Consider the following 21,471-nt stretch of genomic DNA (forward strand, 5'->3'; position numbering starts at 1 on the left):
TAAATTTCTAGTTTGCTGTATCACTTTAAAATTCTCTAACACAATATTCAGAAAAATATTCTCTGGCATTTTGCCTTCTATTTCAGAGTTACCTTTAGCACCTCTCCAGCATGTGGGAGGTTAGGACATTTTCTGCATTAAAAATTAATTCAGCTTTGTCCTCCAAATGACTTTTATATCTCCCCCTTTCTTTAGAAGATACTGCTTCATAACACTCCTTCCTGTTATTATTTACCTCCTTCCCAGGGAAATAGTTTGAAGGATTTATAACCAGAACTCCTTCTTCTTCAGTTTGCGTTACACTACACACTGTTTCAAATTTCTTTGGCTTAAGACCATGTTGCTGACTTTCTTCTTTTACTTTTACTATCTTTTTCTTTGTTCCCAAACTTTTCTCTTTTCTCAGCTCTTCATAGGTGAAACCCAAAGAAGACACTAATTCTTTCAATTTTTTATTTTCTAAAATAAAGTTTGTATTTGCTTTCTGAAATTCATCTAGCCGCTCTGAAGTTTCTTTCTTGATTCTGTCTATCTCTCTTTTCAGTACATATTTTTCCTCCTGTAAATCAGAAATTTTTTGATAACAGCTGGTTTTGCAGTCTTGGAGTTCTGAAACCAAGGTCTTGTATTTGTCTTGCTCACACTTTATCTCTGCTAAATGTCCCAACAAAGTTTCTTTTTCACGCTCTGAAAGAGCTATTCTTTGTAAATTTTCCTCTCTCTCCTGTATTAATTCATTGTATTTTGCTACACAGTTCTCCTTGTCTTGTAATAATTTAGCTATTTCTTTGAAGCATCTGCTTCTTTCTTCTTTTAGGTCAGAAAGCAGCTGGAAATACCTCATTTTCCTTCCCTTCAGGGATAGAACACTCCTGGAAAGTTTATTTGATGCAATTGTCGATGAGTCTTTTTCAGAATTCCTGTTTTTCTCTTCAATACATGGGAGGTTCTTAGAGAAAGTTTTAACTAAAAATGTTCCTGGGGCCATGGTGTTTTCTTCTGATAAGTTACTGTAACATCCACCAGAAACCTCTTTCTCATTAAGTAAGTTTTGGAATGAAACAACGTTAGCTTCATCTGCTGCTAAAATGTACTGAAAAGATGCATCCATCTCCTCTTCCAGGGCACACATCATCTGAGCATATCTCTCATTCTCCTGTTTTAATATACAGACTTTTTTGGAATAATTTTCATTCTCTTGCATGAGTAGAAATATCCTGTGAGAACACACAGCCACTGCTTTTTCCAGTACAGATATTTTCACATTACATTCATTACAGGCTTCAAGTGGTGACAGATGACAGAAACACTCATAAAAACTGCTTCCTGGCAGGAATAGTTCGCCTAGGCACACAACACTCTCCTGCACAGGAAACAGTAATTTTAGTGGATACCCCTCTTCATCTGACCAAAAGAAATTCTGAGAGTATGCATATTGCACGTTTTCAGCAGCTATTTTTTCATATGAGAAATTCTTCTCATTTGGTTCACATAGTCCCAAGGTCTGGCCTTTCTTTTCTTTCACGCCAATATTGCTGGAGGGGTTCGTTTGGTGAGTTGGTTTCTGAGCCTGCACTCCTTTCTCTTCCATTTCAATTATATCTTCTCCATTATATCTGCTATTCACATCAGAGATGCAGTTCTCTGAGATGTTTTCTTCTTTCTCCATTAGTTCAAGACTCCCTTCAAAACACTTCTTTAAGTCTTTAAAATTAAGAGACCAACTTTGGACATCCTGTATGCTACCTAGTCTCTCTTTGGCTTCCATTCCTTGCTTCTCAGGCCTGATAAATTCAATTTTATGTAAAAATTTAGAACTTTCCTCAAGAACGCAGGTCACCAGTTGTGGCTGGGATTTCTCAGTCTGTATTTCTTCTCCTTTAGCTCTCTCTCTAGAGATTTTTTGGCGATACTTTTCATCACCAACAATTTTATCCAGACATCTATTTTCACTTAGGCTTTTTGGTAGAATTTGCTTGTTTTCCCAATGTTTTTCCATGTTGTATTTTTCTAGACATGCTGTGAAAATTTCAGTCACAGTGGAAGGCAACTTTCCACAAAGTACAGGAACTTTGTCATAAAATCCCCCTTCTGCAACAATGCAGAGGCCAGCAGACCAAAGATTAGTATTTGCCTCACAGAAACTTGCACTCCTCACTTTCTCCACAGTGGTGACAGCTGATGAGTGGCAGCTTTCAGGTTTGAACCAAGTAAGCTGGAGCTTCTTCCTCATCAAGTGTTCAACCACAGAAGCAGGGAATGTCTTTGCTGGTAGAGTTATAGCTTGTTCCTTCAAGAGAAAAATGGTTTCTTCACCTTTGGTTTTCTTACTTGTCTCATCATCAGATAACTTCTCAGAATAAGGGGAAAGCAGTCCTGCTGCATGATAAATTGGGGGACACCCAAACAAAGTGAAACTATCTTCTAGAGTTCCTGCCCTCTCTGTTCCAAGGGTGACCTGGTGATAGCAAATGAGAAATATTTGAAGCTGAAATATACAGGCTAAAGTATGTTGCTAATCATAATATATTCTTTATTTCATCCATAAAATACTTGATTACACACAGATGAGAAAAAAATATTTCCATACAAGCAGTTTCAAATTATTTAAAGATTTGTAATGAGAGTAATGATACAAATAAAGTTTAAGTAAGTCATTAATTTTCTTACTGCACACCTGTATTCATCCTGTATAGCATCTGTAGCAGCTATGGGGTAAAGCTACTTCACCTTTAAATGCACCAGCTCTTCACTCTATCTCAAATTTCCTTTTTTCTCACCTGCTCAGCCTCAGTTAGACCAGTAACTTTCACAAAGACACTGGAATTGCCTTCCCAGACTGGTACAGATTCTTCTGGTAGCTCCTCCATCTGCTTTAGTCCATCATGACTACATCCTGGTGTTTCTGTTATGGTAAAGCACTGGAAAAATGTAATGTCACTCCCAGATAGTTGCATAAAAAACAAACTTGAAAACATCTGAGGAAATGTTTTGAACAGAGAAATATTTTAGTGATAGCATGCTCAAAATTACCTTCTTTACCAGCAGCATACACCACCAATGATACAGACAAAAGCTCAACATTTAATAAAAAAACAAACTTCACAAGAAAACACAAATATTGAGCTCTAAAATAAAGTCTATTTGGGGGTTGCCCTTTCCAGTTCTCAAAGTATTTAAAAATGGAAAATACATCTCATTATGGTGGGCAGGTGAAAACTTATTGGGTTAAACTTAGAGGCTGAAATTATTCAGTGCAGGTCTACATTTGCATATACTGAAATTTGCTATAAAATTCCCATTAATTTATGTTGGAAGAATTTACCTGATACAATTTATCAAGATTAGAGGTTTCACATTGTTTGATCTGAAAAGCAAATCTGCTGCACATCATTCCTGAACACTATACTTCATCCAGGACATGCAAAGTACCCCAGTTATTGTTTCACCTTCCCAAGACATAGGTTACAAATTAGGAGGGTTTTTGAAGGTTTTACACCTTCTAAGTCATGCACACCTCATGAATGAAATCATCTTCACTTTAATTGCACATAAATAAAAGCAAAACCTCCATTTTGTTTGCATACCAGACTCTTCAGAATGTAGCAGCACAGCTGGAGTTTGAGTAGCTCTGCTTCTGAGTGAATCCAAGACTGGTCTCCATTTAAGATTTAGAACTTCATCCTGAATTAGATCTCCATTCTTAATGGGAAAATGAGGAGGACAAGAAAAAAACCACACGGATTATACACATATGGTGTTTGGGATATGAAAAACAGGCACATAAGCTTCCTTTGCTATTTTACATTCAAAAGGCCCATTGTTTCATTATAATTGCTATTGTTTCAGACAATTTTCTCATTCCGACATTTTCTAGTAAATGTCATGGATGTAAACTTTCCCCTAGTGTTTCCTCCATACTTTAAAAAGAGTTAAGGAAGAAAACCTGAGTCATAAGCATGTAATACGTCAGATAACAGGTGAAACACTGTGACTAATTTATATCCTCATGAACAAAGAGAAAAGAAGGTCCAATCAAGTAGGGAATGAGACTAATAGTTCAGTGCCCAGCTACAAAGACAAATGTTTCTAGGCTGGAAGAATTCAAAGTTGAATAATCATTCTTAACAGATTTTTTTCCCATTGATAATTTAATTGTAACTTTCATATTCTGTTCTCGACATTTATCTTGACTCCCTGATTGAATCTGGAAATTGAATCTGATTTTCATCTTCCTGATGAAAAGCAGATACTCCTACTTCTTGATACACAAACCACATTTCACAGGCACTGTGCTCATTTTCAGTGAACGGAAGACTCAGTTTTGATTGTCTCAACAAAACACTTAATCAAGATGGTAACCAAAACAGCAACAGCACAGAAATCAAGCCAACAAAGGCACTTTTGTCCTCCTGCACTGCTCTGCATCAAATGCCAGCAGAAAACAAGTCTGGTCCCTTTTGACTGAGCTGCAGCTTTAAAATTACATGTGGATGGGAAAGGCAATGACTTCCAAGTATTTGCAGTGAGTCAGAAAAGGCCACTGATTTTCCAGAGGATCACCAGTGAGAATAATATTTACTTCAACCCAAGTCAGCTACTTCATTATTGCACTCTGTTATGAGATCTTGACTGGGAGGCATGACTTAAAACCACAACACTTCCAAGATTTATTCCTTTATTTTCTCAGTAATATTGAGTCATAAAATGGTTTAGGTTGAAAGGTACCTTAAAGATCATCTAGTTCCAGCCCCTCTGTCATGGGTAGGGACACCTTCATCTAGACCAGGTTGCACAGTCCCCATCCAACCTGGCCTTGAACACTCCCAGGGATAGGGCATCCACAGATTCTCTGGGAAACCCATTTGAAACTAATGCCAATTAACTGAAACACTGATTCCTTTCTGGAAGTTTCCTTTTATTTCTTCACAGATATCAATTCATTATTACTATGTGGGTACTGTCAAAAGAAAATTACACATAATGATGTAAAAGATACAACACTTGGATGGCCAAATATCACACTGTGAAATCAAGACCTCAGCAGTTATGTGAAAGCAGTAGGAAGATGCACTGCTTGGTGTTTCATATTTATCCTTCATTTCAACAGACCCCTAATGCTCACATCTAGAAACTGTCTGATAAGTCAAGGCACAGCCACGTGGAACCAGCTGTCTTTTTTGTTTGTTTGGTGCATTTTTTGTGCAGGCATAGGCTGCAGTTGGAATACTGCAGACAGGATTCTGATACTAGGCTTGGAAATTCAAATTTTTGACAAGATTTATGTGCCTACACCCCTCCATGAGATTTAGTTCACCTCTTGGTGCTCAATCTCATTGGATATTGTATTATTGAATGAAGATCCAGTAATGACTAAGGCTAGTCTTCAAGAATAACTGATGTGACCAGCATTGAATGACATGGTATTTATTGAGAAATCTCACACCATGTGTATTTCACAGGAGTCTGATAAGCCTGTCTTCACAAACTACTTTTTTCCTGGATGTGAAATAGGCAAATGATCCCATTCACTCATTCATTGAACAATGTCATACAAGCAGTTTTCTAGGAAAGTAACACCACGAAAATCTTTCTTGTGTTGCACAAGATTTCTCATTTTTATAGCTGTTGATGGAGTACGATGAGCTCAAATAGGAGTTTTCTTCTAACTATTTTGACTTAAATGCTAAAAGATCAAAGTGATGAGATTAAGAAATTCTATTTTATTAGGTGCTAGTAAAATTACAGATAATGGGGAAAAGCCCTCTTCAGTTTTACAGAAAAACACCAGATGTCTCCCTCTTCCTTTTATCATAGATATTGAATTTTTTTCCCTGCTATCTCAAGTCATTTTCTGCTAGAAAAATCCAAGTATATTAGTAGCACTAGAAGAGGAGGAAAAGACAAATAGAAATGCAGAAGGCACAAGATTTGCTGCTGCTGCTACACACAGCATTCAAGGAACACTACCTATTCTACAGCGGACCAGAGTAAACACAAATTATGGCATATTCATTTATACCAAAGACTGGGTAACTGAGACATTGTAACCTCCTATGGCAAAACAGATGTAAATTGAGAAGTACTTAGAAAAGAAATGGTTAGAAAACTTTGTGTACAGGAAAAAGATAACCTTTTATTAGAGTACAGCACAGAAAGAAAGACATTTGATCCTTTGTCTTGAAGACTTTTTAGATTAGTCTCAGACAATTAGTCAGTTGATACATCGTGCTTTCACATCTTCAAATATCCCCACACTTATTTTCTCCTTTTCTCAATTCTATCAAACAAATAGTAATTCTTCACTACTTTTCGGGCTCTGAAAGGCCTCACTCCTCTTGATTTTAGCTGTGCAGTCCCCTCATAGTGCATTTGCTTGTTGCACCTGTTTACAACTCAGTGCAAGTCCCTCTAGAAGTATCTTAAAATATTTTTAAAGGGTATTCTTCCTTCCCAAGAAAAAGTGAATACACTAGTTAAAGGAACTACAGCAATGGTTCAGGGTAAGTGGTTGGTCTTTTTGCCACCTTGAGGCAGCTACAGAGACAGGTGCAGTGAGGTGCAGCTTCCGAGCTCTCCACAAAGGTCACCCATGTGCTGCTGGTCACTGCAGGATGATCTTACCACCCTTTCTCTCTCACCCAAAGGGAACCTCCTGGAGCTCACTGCTTTGGGGCTGTAGAACCACTAAATCACCGTGCCTGCAAAAGTGCATTCAACTACCAGGTTAAAAAAATTGTCTTTATTTCCTCTAGCTTTTACAGACTAAAGATCCCCTCTAGCTTCTCCCAGTTCTGGAAGCACTCAAGTACAGTTCTATGGTCCTTCTATACGAAAGGAATTTGTTCATGCCCATTACCGCTCGGTTAAATGTAGTTAAAATCAGGAGAGTTCTTGCGATATCAGGTCACAATCTGAATGAAGTAAGCTGAGTGTGAGGCTTAGCTGATTCAATTTAACAAATTCTCAGAATAAAAATACCCTCCACCTCAGTGGATAAAGAATAAAACTTTGTTTGAGTCCACTCTGTGAAAAGAATTGTTCCTTGTCAGCAAAATGAATTGGCAGAAGCTCAATGCCATACTACAGCATTTCCAGAGCTTTCCCATGCAGTGCTGGGGTGAAGTGCTTGAAGCAAACAAGTCTATTCAGTGTATTCAGGGCATATCACAATGTTACAGAGCTGCAAACCATTGAGTATCTCAGCTCGCTCCCGGTCATGAACACTGTATCCATCTTCCCTTGTTTACCATTATCCAGAAAATCTCATAGAGAAGATTTATTGTCAACTATGCTTTTTGCTTCAGCATTTGGGCATGAATAAAATGCAAAAACTCATCCAACCATATCTGTACTCCTCCATTGACTGGTATCCACAAGACAGAGGTCTCAGAAGTTCTTCTGGGTTCTACTTCTGTTGCCAACTGAGACCTTTTGCCAGGGGCACATCACTTAAAAACTTAAGGAAAAAGGGTTTGTTAAGTGCCCTCAATGTGCACCTAATAAAAGGACTGATGCAATGAAGCTCCGACTACTGATTCCAGTGGATGTGAATGAGACAGTTTGAAGTACGAATGCATAAACAGATATAAACAAAAAAAATTCAGGAAAGATAAAGTCTCATACTTTCATCTTGATTGCACATCTAATGACAAGTGTAATTCAAGGTGATATAAAGACAAAAACCAATTATATTTTGTCTTATTTTTACTTACCAGTTGACATACCAGGTCAACACTGTTGTCTCCATTCTCCAATCTTGCAAGTTGTGAGTCTTTTTCTTTCTTCTTTTTCAACATCACTGTACTTTGATCTTTTAAAGCTCTGTTTTCATCCAAAAGCTCTTCCATTTTTTCCTGTAGTTTGATTTCAGATAATTTCAAACTATAGACATGACAGGAAGATTCTTCCAATTTTGTTCTGAGGAAGTCTTCATTGTCCTGAGAGCACTGCAGTTCAGTCAGCAGGTCTCCCTGTTCTCTTCTGTTGTCCTCCTCTTTTTCCCTTAAGAACTTCAGATTTTGCTGAAATGCCTGAAGGTGGCTTTTCACATCATGCTCCACATTTTCAATACAAGTTTTCAATTCCACTACTTCCATGTCAGGGTGTTTATAACCCCGAGTCCCACTGAACGTTGATTCCAGCACCTGCTGGAGATGCTGCACCATTCCCTCTTCTATCTCGGATGTCAAAAGAGCAACATGGGAGCTAAGATCTAGGACTTGCTTTTCCAGCCTAGATACCTCACCCCGAAGGTAACATTCCCTCTTTCTCAATACTGCTGTTTGTTGTCTCTGTCTTTGTTTGTAGTGCTCAAAATATTCCGATTGGCTTTTTATTTCTTCTTCTTTTGTCTTCAGCTGCTCCTGAAGCCAATACAATTTTTCCTTTTGCTTCTTCTCTGACTTTTTTTGGTTTTCAACCTACAATTTCATTGAGTTGTATGGTTAGCATATTAATACTAAATCTCTTCTTCCCTTATTTATTTTAATTTAGCGATAATTCTGCCCTTATTTTCTGAAAACTCAGGAATGACATAAATAGAATTTTTTCTAAAGCTAGTAAAATCCTGCCTTTAGAGCAAAACTAAACTGTTTTGTCATTTCAGCCATCACAGAAAACCTCAGTAGGAAACAAAACACAAGCTCACCCCCATCTACTACTACAAAAAGTAAAAAAAGTTTTAAAACGCATCTTTTTGCATGTTCTACAGTACCTATTAAATCAAAATAAACCTTAGAACTGGAATTCATACATTCAGCTCTGATCTACAACAAACCCTTAATGCTGACAGTATTGAAGCACTGAGGTGCTACAGGCAGGGAAGCTGTGGTTCTGTTTTAGAAAACAGGACACACACTTTCCAGAGACCAAGTTTTTGTCCTTTGCCCTTCACTATAGGTGTCATCTGTCAGCTCCTCTTATGAACCTCCTGAAAAAGGAGAAAGGAACAAGTGACTTTTGAAACAGCTTGAAAATAGGCTTTGGTATTTTCATTTGCACTACAGTATGTTTGAACACAGCGACATACAGAGGTGAAAGCTGAAAGGCAGAGAGGATTTCATGAGTCCTGTGCTGCCCGTGCTTTCAGCAGACTAAAAGCCACCAGTATCACAGGGACATTGCAGCAACTTTGAAGCAAGACTTGAGAGTCTCGCCACACAGTACTATTGTCCCGTGAGAGTATTCAACTCTAAAATGCTGAGAAAATGAAAGTATATCTTATGATAAACAGAATCAAAACACATTGTTTCACTGAAGACTGTCCCTGAAAAACTTTCATTCTTCCTCCATTTTCATGGATCCATCCAATGAGCTGTGTAAACTAGGTAAAAATGCCTTTTGTATGGACCTAGAAAGATAAAGTCTGACCTGAGGAGAAGTACACTGAGTGGCTTCTGGAGAGAAAGTAGGAAATGTGAGCATATATTTCAAAGTTCAAGGGCCTGAATGAAAGAAATAATGGCAGTGCTGTCAAAAACAACAGAGAAATAGAAAGGGAAAGAAAAAAAAATCCTAAAGTACTTCTGATTCCTATGTTTGTAGAAAAAGATAAAGGCTGAGATGATTTATTGCTTAAAAACAGAGAGATCACTGGAAATGAGATTGACTTATAAATTACTACCACAAAGACAAAATAAACTAGGTAATTTGAAACAATATCCTCCTCACCAAGTTGATCAGATCCTCCTGAATGTCTCGCAATTTCCCTTTAACACGTACATTGGCATTTTCAACCTTTTGCAACTTCACATTGAGCTGATCAATCATCACAAGAAGTTTTTTGTGTGACAGCTCCAGCTCTTTCATCCTGTGATGGTGAGAACGAAGATTTTTGCTAAGTAAATTCCACAGTACACTTCCAGATAGATAAGCAGTCATCAGCAATTCATAAATTTATCTTTATTTATTCCATTTGTCTCCCAAAAATAAAATAGTAACAGTTTGTGGATCACTAGTAACACTTCATTAACAAGTCTGAGGTCTGGACATTTCACTGGAAAGTCTCAAAGCTGTTAAAGACAACACCCATATTCAGTCCCTCTCTGCTGGCTTAATATGAAAATCATAAGCAAACACATTTACAAGATTTTTGTTCAGTGAAGTAACAACTTAGCACAAAGGCAACCACAACACTTCAGTCTCTGCATGTATCTGATCACAGAATTTTGCTAGGCTCACAGTTAACAAGCTCAAATTTTACGATGGTAGTAAATGCTTCCCATCAAAATTAATGTTACAGGTAACCTAGAAGTACCTGTGTTTTAAGGACTGAAATGATAACATCTTACTTGTAACATACCTTCAGTGGGTACTGAAACCTATAATGTATGACTGTATTGACTATGTCCACAAGGCTGGATTTTGACAAAATACAGGTTTTGCTTTGCCTGTTTCTATTAAAATGGTAGTGTAAGGTGACATAATGTGATCATAGAATCATAGAATCAGCCGGGTTGGATGGGACCTCTGAGATCATCAAGTCCAACCCTTGATCCAACACTGCCATGGTTATTAGACCACAGCATTAAATGCCACATCCAGTCTCATCTTAAAAACCTCCAGGGACGGAGAATCCACCACTTCCCTGGGCAGCCCATTCTAATGCCTGATTATCCTCTCTGTAAAGAATTTCTTCCTAATATCTAACCTAAACCTCTCCTGGCACAGTTGAAGACCATGCCCTCTTGTCTTACTGATAGCTGCCTGGGAGAAGAGACCAACCCCCATCTGGCTCCGACCTCCTTTCAGGGAGTTGTAGAGAGTGATGAGGTCTCCCCTGAGCCTCCTCTTCTCCAGGCTGAACAACCCCAGCTCCCTCAGCCTCTCCTCATAGGACTTGTGCTCGAGATATGATATATTGGGGTTCCTCTACACAGGAGAAATAATCTAAAATAATCTTACGAGAGCAAGCTTCATGTTTTCCTTAAGACTTTCCTTCCCTTTTCAGCCCACACATCAAAATTTTCTCAGTGCTTTAAGCAGCTGTGAATTCCAAAATAACCCTTACTTATTAAGGAGAAAGTTTAGAAGTCTTTCATCTCATGAGGCAGGTCCTAGAGCCACCTCTTTTCTCATCTCAGAGAGGCACGCTTTACCCCCAATGTCTCTCAGGACCCTGCTAGTTCTTCTTTTAATTTCTTCATTCAACTTTTAACAGTCCTTCAATGAGTCCTTCAACAAACCTTCAGTGAGCTCCCCTGCTCATTTCTAACTTAAAGCTTTGACTTACTTCCCCCTGCCAAAATTTCCTGCTACCTACATCCCCACAACATTACCTTTACTCAAAAATCTCACATAAAGAAAATATTTCTGAAGAAACAGGATCAAGGTAGAAAACACATAGTTAAATAACTGCTCATGTATCAAAGTAAACCTGACGAGGTCCTCCCCTCTGCAGGCACTGCATCATCTGACACTGGTATCAAAGGAAACAGGGCCACGTCAGCCCAGAACTCTGCCTTGGCTGAGTCCTGCTTCTCTCTTTTTCCTGGTAGTTCTGCCTTCTACATCATTCCTTGTATCATCTGTCTGTGCTTCAGCCACAAGGACTCCAGGCATAGGATTCCTTTTCTTTTTACTGGCTACCCAAGGTCCCTGAAAATGGGCTTTCAGTCAAGTTTCAGTTGTTCATTTGCTCTTCTCGAATTGCTCCCTCACACTGTCTTTGTTTTGGTTTGAAATAAAGTTCTCCAAATCTTCTCCTCCCCAATATGCTTGTTACAATAGGTTTATTCCTATGAAAGTTTTTAAAAAAAGATTCATTATTATTTTGAAAAAAAAAAAAAGCCCATTATTAAAACATTTCTGGACAAATCTTTGATAAATCAAAGTAATTTAAAAATTATACAAATAATTATTTTAATGCCTTTTCCATTTTCTTACTTTTGAAATCTTTGACTTTCTTTAAAACAGTGTCTTTGCTGATTATCAAAAACTAATTATTCTAGTTAAATGTATAATTAATGAGTAATGGAACCTTTATCTACTTTAGTGATTAGCATTAACATACTAAACTGAATGAAGCTTTCTGAAGCAATAAACTGTTTTTACAACACAAAATTCCTAATTAACTCTTACTTTAAAAGGAAAGGGATAAACTTTACAAACAGAATTTACACCTTATGAATATTTAAGAATGCAGTATCCTGAGAAAGGTGTCTGGTTATTTGTAACAACATTTTAGACCATGCTGAAACCCTTATTTAAATAATAATTCTTAAAAAAAATGAATATTGCATTTCTGTTCTGACAGGTACACAAAGCACTTACACATGCATCTTCTCAGGCGCTCTAAAAACACATAAAGTTGATGTTTTTGTTGCTTTTGCATTATCCTGTAATGATAATCATATAATGTAATTATCATGTACATGGGGCAAAGGGAAGAGTACATTTGTTACATCACAATGAATTTTAATGCAAAATCCCCTTTTATTTACCTATGTCTTAGGACAGAATCTGACTCCACGTAGTCCTCTAGAACACCTTTCAGGTTTTGCTCTGACTTTTCCAGCTCTTTTATTCTGAGATTTAAGTTCTCTTCTCCAGCACTGTTTACTTTTCCATCAGGTGTGCTTGCATCTTCTAATTCCTGGAAAATCCAGGAAGTAGCAATTTTAACATTGAAATTCAGGATATCAAATCCTTCATTGCTGGGCATTTTAACAGAGTAACAAAATTCTTGCTCTTTTCCAGATGAAGGATCCATGATGAAAAAAAAACCCAAATTATTAGGTTCAGAACATACTGCACTCTAAGCATGCAATAACAGAGTCTAAGCCTCTGATGATCAAATGAACAGTCCTTCTTGATTCTGAACACATTTATTATTTATGAGAAAGTCTCATTTCATTAGCCCCATTAGCATGTATGAAAGGAGTTGCTGTTCATGAGATCCTCATAAAAGATTCAGTTAGACTAATTAATAAAGGAATTAGGCATCTTAAGTTTTGAAAAGAGAATAATTTTTTACCATTTGGAAGTTCATAAAACTGCGTATGTTTATTTTGGATAAACGTATTCTATTATTATTGTTTCAAGACAGAAGATTAAAAAAGGATATTTCCTATTCAAAAGGCATTCTATGACTACTTCAGAGAAAACATTCAGTATATTTAACTTGTATTTTGGAATTCTCCACGCAGTATTTTAGTTATATCTACTTCACCTCTGATAGGTTATGAAACCATGCCTAAAAGGAATGTTCAAATTTGGGCCTGAGAAGGCAAGCTAAGTTTGGTTCTTTTCTTTCACCTCTTTTAGCTATAGATCTAAAAATTCTTCAGCCTGAGTTCACCTTTATTTGCAGAAACTCGCTTCAGTAAATATAGTCTTATAATTATTTCCTGGTTTCAGCTGGGACAGGGCTAATTTTCTTCTTAGTAGCTGGTACAGTGCTGTATTTTGGATTTAGTATGAGAATATCATCATCATGGCTAGGCTTAGCGAACGAAGATTTAGGAAGTATGAGAATAATGTTGATAACAAAGCGATGTTTTGGCTGTTGCTGAGTAGTGTTTACCCTGCATCAAGGACTTTTCAGTGTCTCATGCTCTGCCAGTGAGGAGTTGCACAAGAAGCTGTGAGAGATCATGGCTGTGACAGTTGATCCAAACTGTCTAAAGGGATATTCCACACCTTAGAAACTGTACAGTGCAGTGCACTTGTTTCTCTTGGGTCCTGTTACTTTCTCTCCATCTCCTTATAATTACTATTATTATTTGTATTATTATTACTACTGCTACTCATATTTTAGCATATTATATTAACATTAGTATACTAATATAGTAATATTTTGTTACAATTATAAAACTGTTTATATCTCAAACCAGGAGGTTTACTTTTCTTTCTGTTTCTCCTCCCCACTGGTGGGAGTGAGTGAGAGGCTGCATGATGCTTAGTTGTCAGTTGGGTTAAACCACAACCAGCAGCATCTGTGAATTGCCTTTGATTTTGCTACATTTGTGTTGATTTGGAATTGGACCTGTAATTGGAATTCAACCACAGAGTTTGGATCTATTCTCCAGGAAATTATGCAATTACTTTTTTTTTTTTTGGGTGGACAAATGCAGAATATACAGGAAGAAGATAAAAGTAACATTTTTGACGCTGAGGAGCAGAAAATGGCAAAAAATCAGTGCAAAAGACTGACAAACAGTTCTTCTCTTATCACCCCATGTTTTGTTATGTGCTATTCACATGTACGGTCAGTGACACTACGTTTTACTATTTTGGTGAATTTTATCAACTCACTGGCCTTATCCACACAAGGACCTAGAGCTGAAATGATTCAGCTGCTCCTCAGTCCTGTGAGAAGTTATAATACTTAAAAGCTTCAAGTGTGGAAAGACATCAAAGAATAAATCCATGTGGACAACAAAGTTCAAACCACTTTGTGATTTGTAGACCTACGAAGCCCAATCCCTTCTCGGAGATGTGCTAACATAATCATGGCTCTCCCCTGGCCTGTATAATTTCCCAAGTAGAACAGTATCTTCAATATAGAGTTCCGTGAGACATTAGTATTTTGTCTGTATTTATTATTTGACAGTGCTCATCCCTGAACAACACTGCAAAAGGTAGGTATAATAATAGTGGACATTGTTACTCTGCTCATTAACAATTTACAGTGGAAGGCAAATTAATGTCATTTTCAACTGTGCCCCAGCCTAATATTTAACTCATAAGCTGTACAAAGAAAAATTCTTAGCAGTATATTTTGCAGAAAGTAACCAGCATATAAAAGCAGTGAGGATGCAGGCAGGAAAAAAACTGGCAAAATCATTACAACACTGATTTCTACTCTCCTATTTCTAGTACGTGTTCTTGTTTAAAGGCGCTCTTTTATTCATTCATAAAATGAAAGTTAATACAACAATTTCTAAAGCTGACCTCACACCTCATGGTCCATCAGGCTCTATGCTTCTGCTGCTTCATCCTGAAAATTATTGAGTACTGCAGCATAAAACCAGGAAAGCTGTTAGAACTGACAACAACAATGAGAAACTTACAGTTTCTTTCTTCACTTACACAGCTGGGACTGATGATTTAAAAGCTGTGTCACGGAAAGTGAAAATCAGGCCCATCATATTGTATGGATTGAATCATAGAATTATAGAAACATTAAGGTTGGAAAAGACCTCTAAAAGCATCAAGACCAACCACTAACCCAGCATTTCAAATCCAATACTAAACCATGTCCCCAAGTGCCACATCCACATGTTTTTGAACACTTCCAGGGATGGTGATCCCACCACTTTCATGGACAGCCTATTCCAATGCCTGGCCACCCTGTTAACACACTGTACCTGTTCCCAGTTCTATAATAAATACCAGCATACAGTGAATAAAAAGACTGTAATGATATACTCTGTTTTCCAAAACTATGAATCCTGCTAGCTCAGCACAGAAAAAACCCATCATGAATGCAATGGAAAATATCACCCCGATCAGCCAGATTCTTTAACTGACATCAACAAAACTGTCACATATCAATTACAATGTAACTAAACACATCACAAAATAAGAAAATGAAATTGCTCATACCTTTTCTGCTTTGTGAGAAGATCCTCTCCTGTCTGTGCAGTGTGCTTACCGTGGCAGCCACGTGCTCTGACCATCCCATGTTTGTGCTTATAGTTTCATATCCAAAGTAGTGATGAGCAAAACTGTGCCTATGAGAAGAGGGTTTCTTTGCCAAGTGAATCACACTTTACAATTTCTGCTCCTTCATCATCACTGGGTTTGATTATCTCAAGCTCTGATTATCTCCTGTTGTGGTCCTTTTCTTCAGAGTGATGCCAGAATTCTGCCTTTTGCAGTGAAAACCTCATTTTTCCACTCTGTCATCACATTGCTAACAGCCTTAACTAAAACATGAAAAATCTCTATATGAAAACACATTCTCTAAAAGCTTGTTCCTTTTGAACAACACATTGGGAGCAACACATTCTTTTGGAGAACAAGATTCCAGACTTCTGCATGGTCCTTGTTTCCAAGGTAAACTGTGCTTTTTACCAGGAAACAGGGTTATTCAGACCCTCACATCAGCCACAGTTTGCTGCATTTGACTAAATTAATCTTCAGTGTCTCAGCACCTTCTGCAGGTAAATGCTGTTGTCTGGTGATTCTTTGTGGAGGGTACACCTCTGATCTTCAAAGACTGATAATTATCTGAGAAAACTGGCTGCTCCTGAGGCTGATTCCCGCACCTTTAGCAGTGAGAAAATCAGTTGTTGTGACAAAGTTTTCCCTCAGCCTTCTTCGTCCTTCCTTAATTGTTCATTGCCTTATGTTATTTTTGTCAATCATAATTTCTACTTCATGTGTTGTGTTATTGTAACCATCTAATTCCACTCTGTGTTCATGTTGGAGTTCAGTGTGTCCATGGGAGTAGACTTGTTTCTCTGTGGCTTTCTACACAAATACGATTTCCAAAAAGATGTGAGGAAGGAGAAAGTTATCTTCTAATATTGTGCTCTTAATATTTTCAACTTGCCTCAATATTTCAGAAATAATTAAAATTATCTATTTCTTCATATTGCCTTTCCAGTTCAGAAACTTCAATTTGCTTTTCCCTCTTTGAAAGAGTAATCTTTATTAATTTTGTAACCATTCTCTCTCTTAAAAAGCTCTTTTCAACTTTCATTATATCAGCCTGTGCTTCACCCCAAAGTTTTCTTGCAGTTCAGGTGATCAATGTCCATGAGTGTTTATCTGCCTCTGCTGGTTGAGGCTGTGCCATTTTTGCTTCCTGGTAGCTAATGTCAACATTTTTTTATTTCATCTGAGAGGATGCCATGATTTCTAAATATTTATATCCAACTATATCTCTGCTTATTGTATTCATCAACGTGCCCATTTGTTCAAGCCCCTCTTCTTTCTTGAAGAGATAACTGAGCACAGCATATCACTCATTCTCTTTTCCTGACCCCTCAGGCCACCTTGGAATCTTCCATTTTCCCAGTGCTGTTTTTACAAGTTTGCCTTACTTTACAAGAAACATTCAAGAAATCATATCTCCCACACAGTTCTTGCCCACTTTAAAGTTCTCTTAGTTCAATCCATCACCTTGCCTTTCACCAAAACACTTCCTTTCTCCCTCGTGGATTTCCAACTTAAGAATTTAATATGAATTTTACCACTGCAGGGTCGTAAATCTTTATTTGTTTCCAACTTTGAACAGTTTGCTTCCTGTCAGCTATTTACTATAGACAACTTAATGTCAAACACTTAGCTTTTTTTATATAGATATTAAAAGGAGATCCTGTGTTTCCTGGGTGAAATGCAAACCACATTTGTTGAAAGCATGCAGTATGGAGACAAAAATCTCAGTACTGTAAGAAAACCATTTGGTAGATAACAGTTCACATAGCAGCCAGTAATTGCACTTGTATTATTTTCTGCTGTTTGGTTGGTGTGAGAGTGTAAATTCTATTTAGATTTTTTTTTCTGTGTTTATGATGTGCTGGTCCTTATTTGATTATGAAATCATTCCAGCTTGAAGCTACATCTTTAAAAAAATCTCTAATTTTAAATTCAAATTTTTTGCAGCTTGAAGTACTATGCAAACTGCTTTATGAAAAAATGCACCAATTTAAAGCTGCTTAAATATTTTCTGTATTTTTGCAAGTGGACTCAGCTGTTCACTCCATACGCTCTTTTAATAGCCTGTAAATACAACAAAAACCAAAACAGAAAACAAAAACAACAAAGAAAAGAAAAAGTCTGCTGAGCTTTAGATAAATAACATTACTTTATAAATGTGTTGACATCCAAGCTTAAATTCATTTTATATTACCTTCAAAATAACTAGAACCAAAATCACGATCAGTAAATCACATGGTTTGCCTTGAAATAATTAACAGTGTTCAAGAATCTGACTATAGCTAAGTATCTTAAAATTGGCTTTTCTGTGTTACATTAATCAGAGGCAGATTCACCTCTGGCAAAATGAATTAAAGGACGTCGCCCTTCACATTAGCACCACAACGTGATGTGCACTCCTACAGATGTCAAGAGCAGAGTAGCTATGTGGCTACGAGGTCATTATTCCTGTGTTATTCCCTCAAAATGCTTGTCACCAAGCTTGAATTTAACTACTGAAATACTTTTGACAGGAAGAATAGCAGGTTATAGCAGCACAAGGCATTTTCTGGAGATTAATAATACTTGTAAATTTTTTTTCAGGTTTTTTTTTCTCTTTTATCCAAGGGGGGACCCATAATACTATCAGTTATATCAGCATGGATCCCTCGAATGCATAGTATTTCAAAATCTATCAAATGGAATTTTAAAAATGCTGGTAATTTCACTAAGTTTATGGAATGTTTATAAAGTTTCTCTAGACTTGGCAAGTATACTTTTCACAATATTTAAAAGCAAATATATTCATCCAGATGTTAGCACCTCTAACCAGGACTGGTATAAAAAAGCTGGATGAAACTTCAAAGATAATAGTTTGGTGATTCCTTTAACATTACTCTTTCAAGCTTATATGAACCAAACCAGCATCTGTCCTATCTGATTTCCTCAGAACAAAAAATTCATCTCAAACTGTGGAAAGGTGAATAGTGTACCAAAAGGCTTCACCTTTCTTCAAACACCTCTCTATATGCACATGCTCAATTTTTGACAAATCAGAGGAAATTTCAGAAGGAATGCTGAAAATGCTGAGAAATGTTGTTCAATTTCCACCACTTTTCAATACCCATCTAACAATCAAAAGAAAGCTACTGCTTTTTTTGTTACAAAGCAATAACACCCTTGAATTACATTCTACCCATCTGTTTCTATCACCATTTTATTGAAAAATAAAAAACATATGCAGCAATGCTCATAATGAAAGTCCAGAGCCAGTTCCAAAGAGCATCAACAGAAAGATGATAACTGAAGGTACTGGGACCTGAATAAACCCTCAAAAGAGCCCATAATACGGGTCTGATTTCGTAAAAGTACTTGTGATTTGGGCAGAAGAAAATACTGTTTCAAGTTTAATGTAAGGTAAATATAATAGTTTTTTGGAGTAACTATTGTCATCATGCTTCTTCATCATACAGTAGTTGATAGCAGTTTCAAAGGTGTTGATTGAATGCATGTCCTAGTCTAAGGAGATTCCATGAGCATAATTCACAACAGATTTAAAAGAAGAAAAAACTTGAAAAATTGTAAAGGTAAAAGCATCGTGTATTATCAGTTAAAAACAAAACAAAAAAAACCCAACAATAGTAACAACACAAACACTGTATAATATTCAATAGTTTTAAACCACAGCTTAATTCTCTGACAGATTGTTGAGTTACCATCCTTACTGAAAGGCAGTGTGCAACTTGCATTGCTCCAGGGAAGAGGACTGGGACTTATTTTCTAAATTGTATTTCCCTCTTGTTCTCTGTGAAAGGTGAGCACTGCCACTATGGCTCCTGCTATAGCTGAAGAAATTCACTCTGTCCTTTGCACTGAGCTGAAAGGATCAGGATGCTGTGGAAAGGACAGCAAGAATGATGGTAGTGTCGCAAAGGAGAGGCACAGAGGTTTTTTACCCTCACCCCTTCCATGTTGCGCTGGCACACAGGGGGCAGTCACATTGTAACCTTCACATCGACTCATAGAAGGGAAAATAGGTCATTATTTCCTAAGTGATTTCATGGCCTCAAAGATCTTGAGGAAGCAAAATGAACTCCTTTTTTTTTTGCATGGGTGGTGATGCTCACAGGACTTTTTAGGAAAAAAAATTGAAACCCAATGTTTTGCCGCTTCTCCATCCAGCGTGACAGAAGGCAGGATCCTACAGCAATACCTGAATTTTGAGACAAAATGTACCTGTGTTGCAGAAATGAAAAGCACCCACTGCAGTTATAGCAGTCAGCATCTTAGAATGCAAAATCATTTTTCATTGAAAACCCAATGACTTTATGCAGAAATCTAGGATGGAAAGCATCCAAGTTGGATTTTATAGGGGACTCTTCCTCTCTGTGCAACCAAAACCAGTATGCCCTTCCCTATGGTTTCAGAGTCTTACAAAATATGGCAAAATCTAAGAGCTAAAAATTGACTATGAAGAAATATAAAGAGTACCAACCACACATCTTGGCTCGGTTGTGTCATCAAGGCCACAGAATGAATGCTAGTGAAAAAAACAAAAAAAGGAACAAAAACTATAACATAAGATCAAAAGAAAATGAGGAAAAAAGAAAAGAAAGAAGATGTAAGATATGTAATATGAAATCCAATGACATTACAGCAGTTAGTCTTATATCATTAATTAAGTTGATCCGAAAGAAAGATAAAGTATACCAAACTTACTCTAAAAGGGGCACAAAATTCAGCATTTGAGCAGTTCTACAAAGGTAACATCTGTGGACTATTCAACTTGAGAAATACTAGGCTTGGCTTTGTGCATCACTTAGGGAAGTACCTATAATTACACACGTGAAAACTGTCCTAAACCAAGACTTACCAAGCCCAGGACACAAACTAAGTGCAGCTAAAATGGTAAAGAATAGCTTACGAGAAAAGCATGATGTGTTTAAACACCACTTGTTCCTCATATTTCAACTCATAGACTAAAATCGAGATTTTACATTTTTCTTCTGTATATCCTTTAGAAACAGGACAGTTTGCTGAAGAATCTATAGGGCAGAAATACTGCCATCCTTGTGTTCTGATTTGACATAAAACTTAAAAATTGAAGTCATTCCTAAAGGAAAATAAAAAGTCATACTCATGACACCATAAATGGTGCATTGCCCTTAGCTACCCCCAGTGATGAGGCTCAGATATTGTGCTCAGTATCAGTAGCATGTAGGTGTCAGTCTGTGCTCTTTGACACATTAAACCTTAAGAAGAACAATAAAGTATATCATTCACTGATTCCCTGGCAACATAATTTTCCTTTGGTCAATCAAATTCATAATGGGATTTAATCCCAAGGAAAAAAAATAATTCAAATGTAATACAGATAAAAAGAAGTGCTCCACCCATTCAGAAGTTGAAGGTTAATAGAAAAAGATGAAGCTTTTCTCAGGTCTCTTGCTAATGCAACATTAAGGCAAAGAGGATGTTAATCATTTTAACTCATTACCAGCTTTCTGCTAAGCTTGTGATTAAGCTGTTTCTTTTCTAATGCTTTTTCCATCCATCCAGCTGGTGAACCAGTAGAGATAATGCTATCTTCCATTTTCAAAATTATCAGTCTGTCTAATCCAATACCTAATTTGTAAACTCTAATGGCAACGACTTACAGGCTTATATTTGGGCAATAGCAACATCCAGAGATGTTGATGTTTTAAAGTAGGTGGATAAACGCTAATATTTGAAGTAATTAACATGTGGAAGTATCATCTATCCCTCAGCATTTCTCTGCTTTGATATGAGACATCACTGGCTGCTAGGCAGGAACAGCTTCAGCTATAGAAGTGGTTTGGGGCAGAAAAGGGCAAAGGCAGCAAAAGAGCCCTTCTAGGAGCA

General features: G+C 37.1%; 2 protein-coding genes across 8 annotated transcripts in view; both read right to left on the reverse strand.

Moving 5' to 3' along the window:
* Positions 1 to 3,661, reverse strand: part of CUNH4orf50 (chromosome unknown C4orf50 homolog) — a 73,787-nt gene extending 70,126 nt beyond the window's left edge. The window contains exons 1-3 of the mRNA XM_027736201.2: positions 3,588 to 3,661; positions 2,781 to 2,921; positions 236 to 2,458 (exon numbers count right to left, since the gene is read on the reverse strand). Of these exons, the coding sequence (XP_027592002.2) occupies positions 236 to 2,458; positions 2,781 to 2,870 (2,313 nt within the window). The 5' untranslated portion in view covers positions 2,871 to 2,921; positions 3,588 to 3,661. The remainder of the gene's footprint in view (positions 1 to 235; positions 2,459 to 2,780; positions 2,922 to 3,587) is intronic.
* Positions 3,662 to 12,272: 8,611 nt separating this feature from the next.
* Positions 12,273 to 21,471, reverse strand: part of JAKMIP1 (janus kinase and microtubule interacting protein 1) — a 161,565-nt gene continuing 152,366 nt past the window's right edge. For 6 of the 7 annotated variants that reach the window (XM_027736209.2, XM_027736202.2, XM_039385841.1 and 3 more), the window contains 4 exons: positions 20,084 to 20,128; positions 15,550 to 17,673; positions 12,444 to 12,595; positions 12,273 to 12,338 (listed from right to left, as the gene is read on the reverse strand). In XM_027736209.2, the coding sequence (XP_027592010.1) occupies positions 17,641 to 17,673; positions 20,084 to 20,128 (78 nt within the window). In that variant the 3' untranslated portion in view covers positions 12,273 to 12,338; positions 12,444 to 12,595; positions 15,550 to 17,640. Of the gene's footprint in view, positions 12,339 to 12,443; positions 12,596 to 15,549; positions 17,674 to 20,083; positions 20,160 to 21,471 lie in introns of all 7 variants that reach the window. The other variant, XM_027736208.2, reaches the window with a different exon arrangement.

The sequence above is a fragment of the Pipra filicauda genome, unplaced genomic scaffold, assembly GCF_003945595.2.
Source record: "Pipra filicauda isolate LSUMZ 115617 unplaced genomic scaffold, ASM394559v2 scaffold43_size3849885_pilon, whole genome shotgun sequence".
Taxonomy (NCBI): domain Eukaryota; kingdom Metazoa; phylum Chordata; class Aves; order Passeriformes; family Pipridae; genus Pipra; species Pipra filicauda.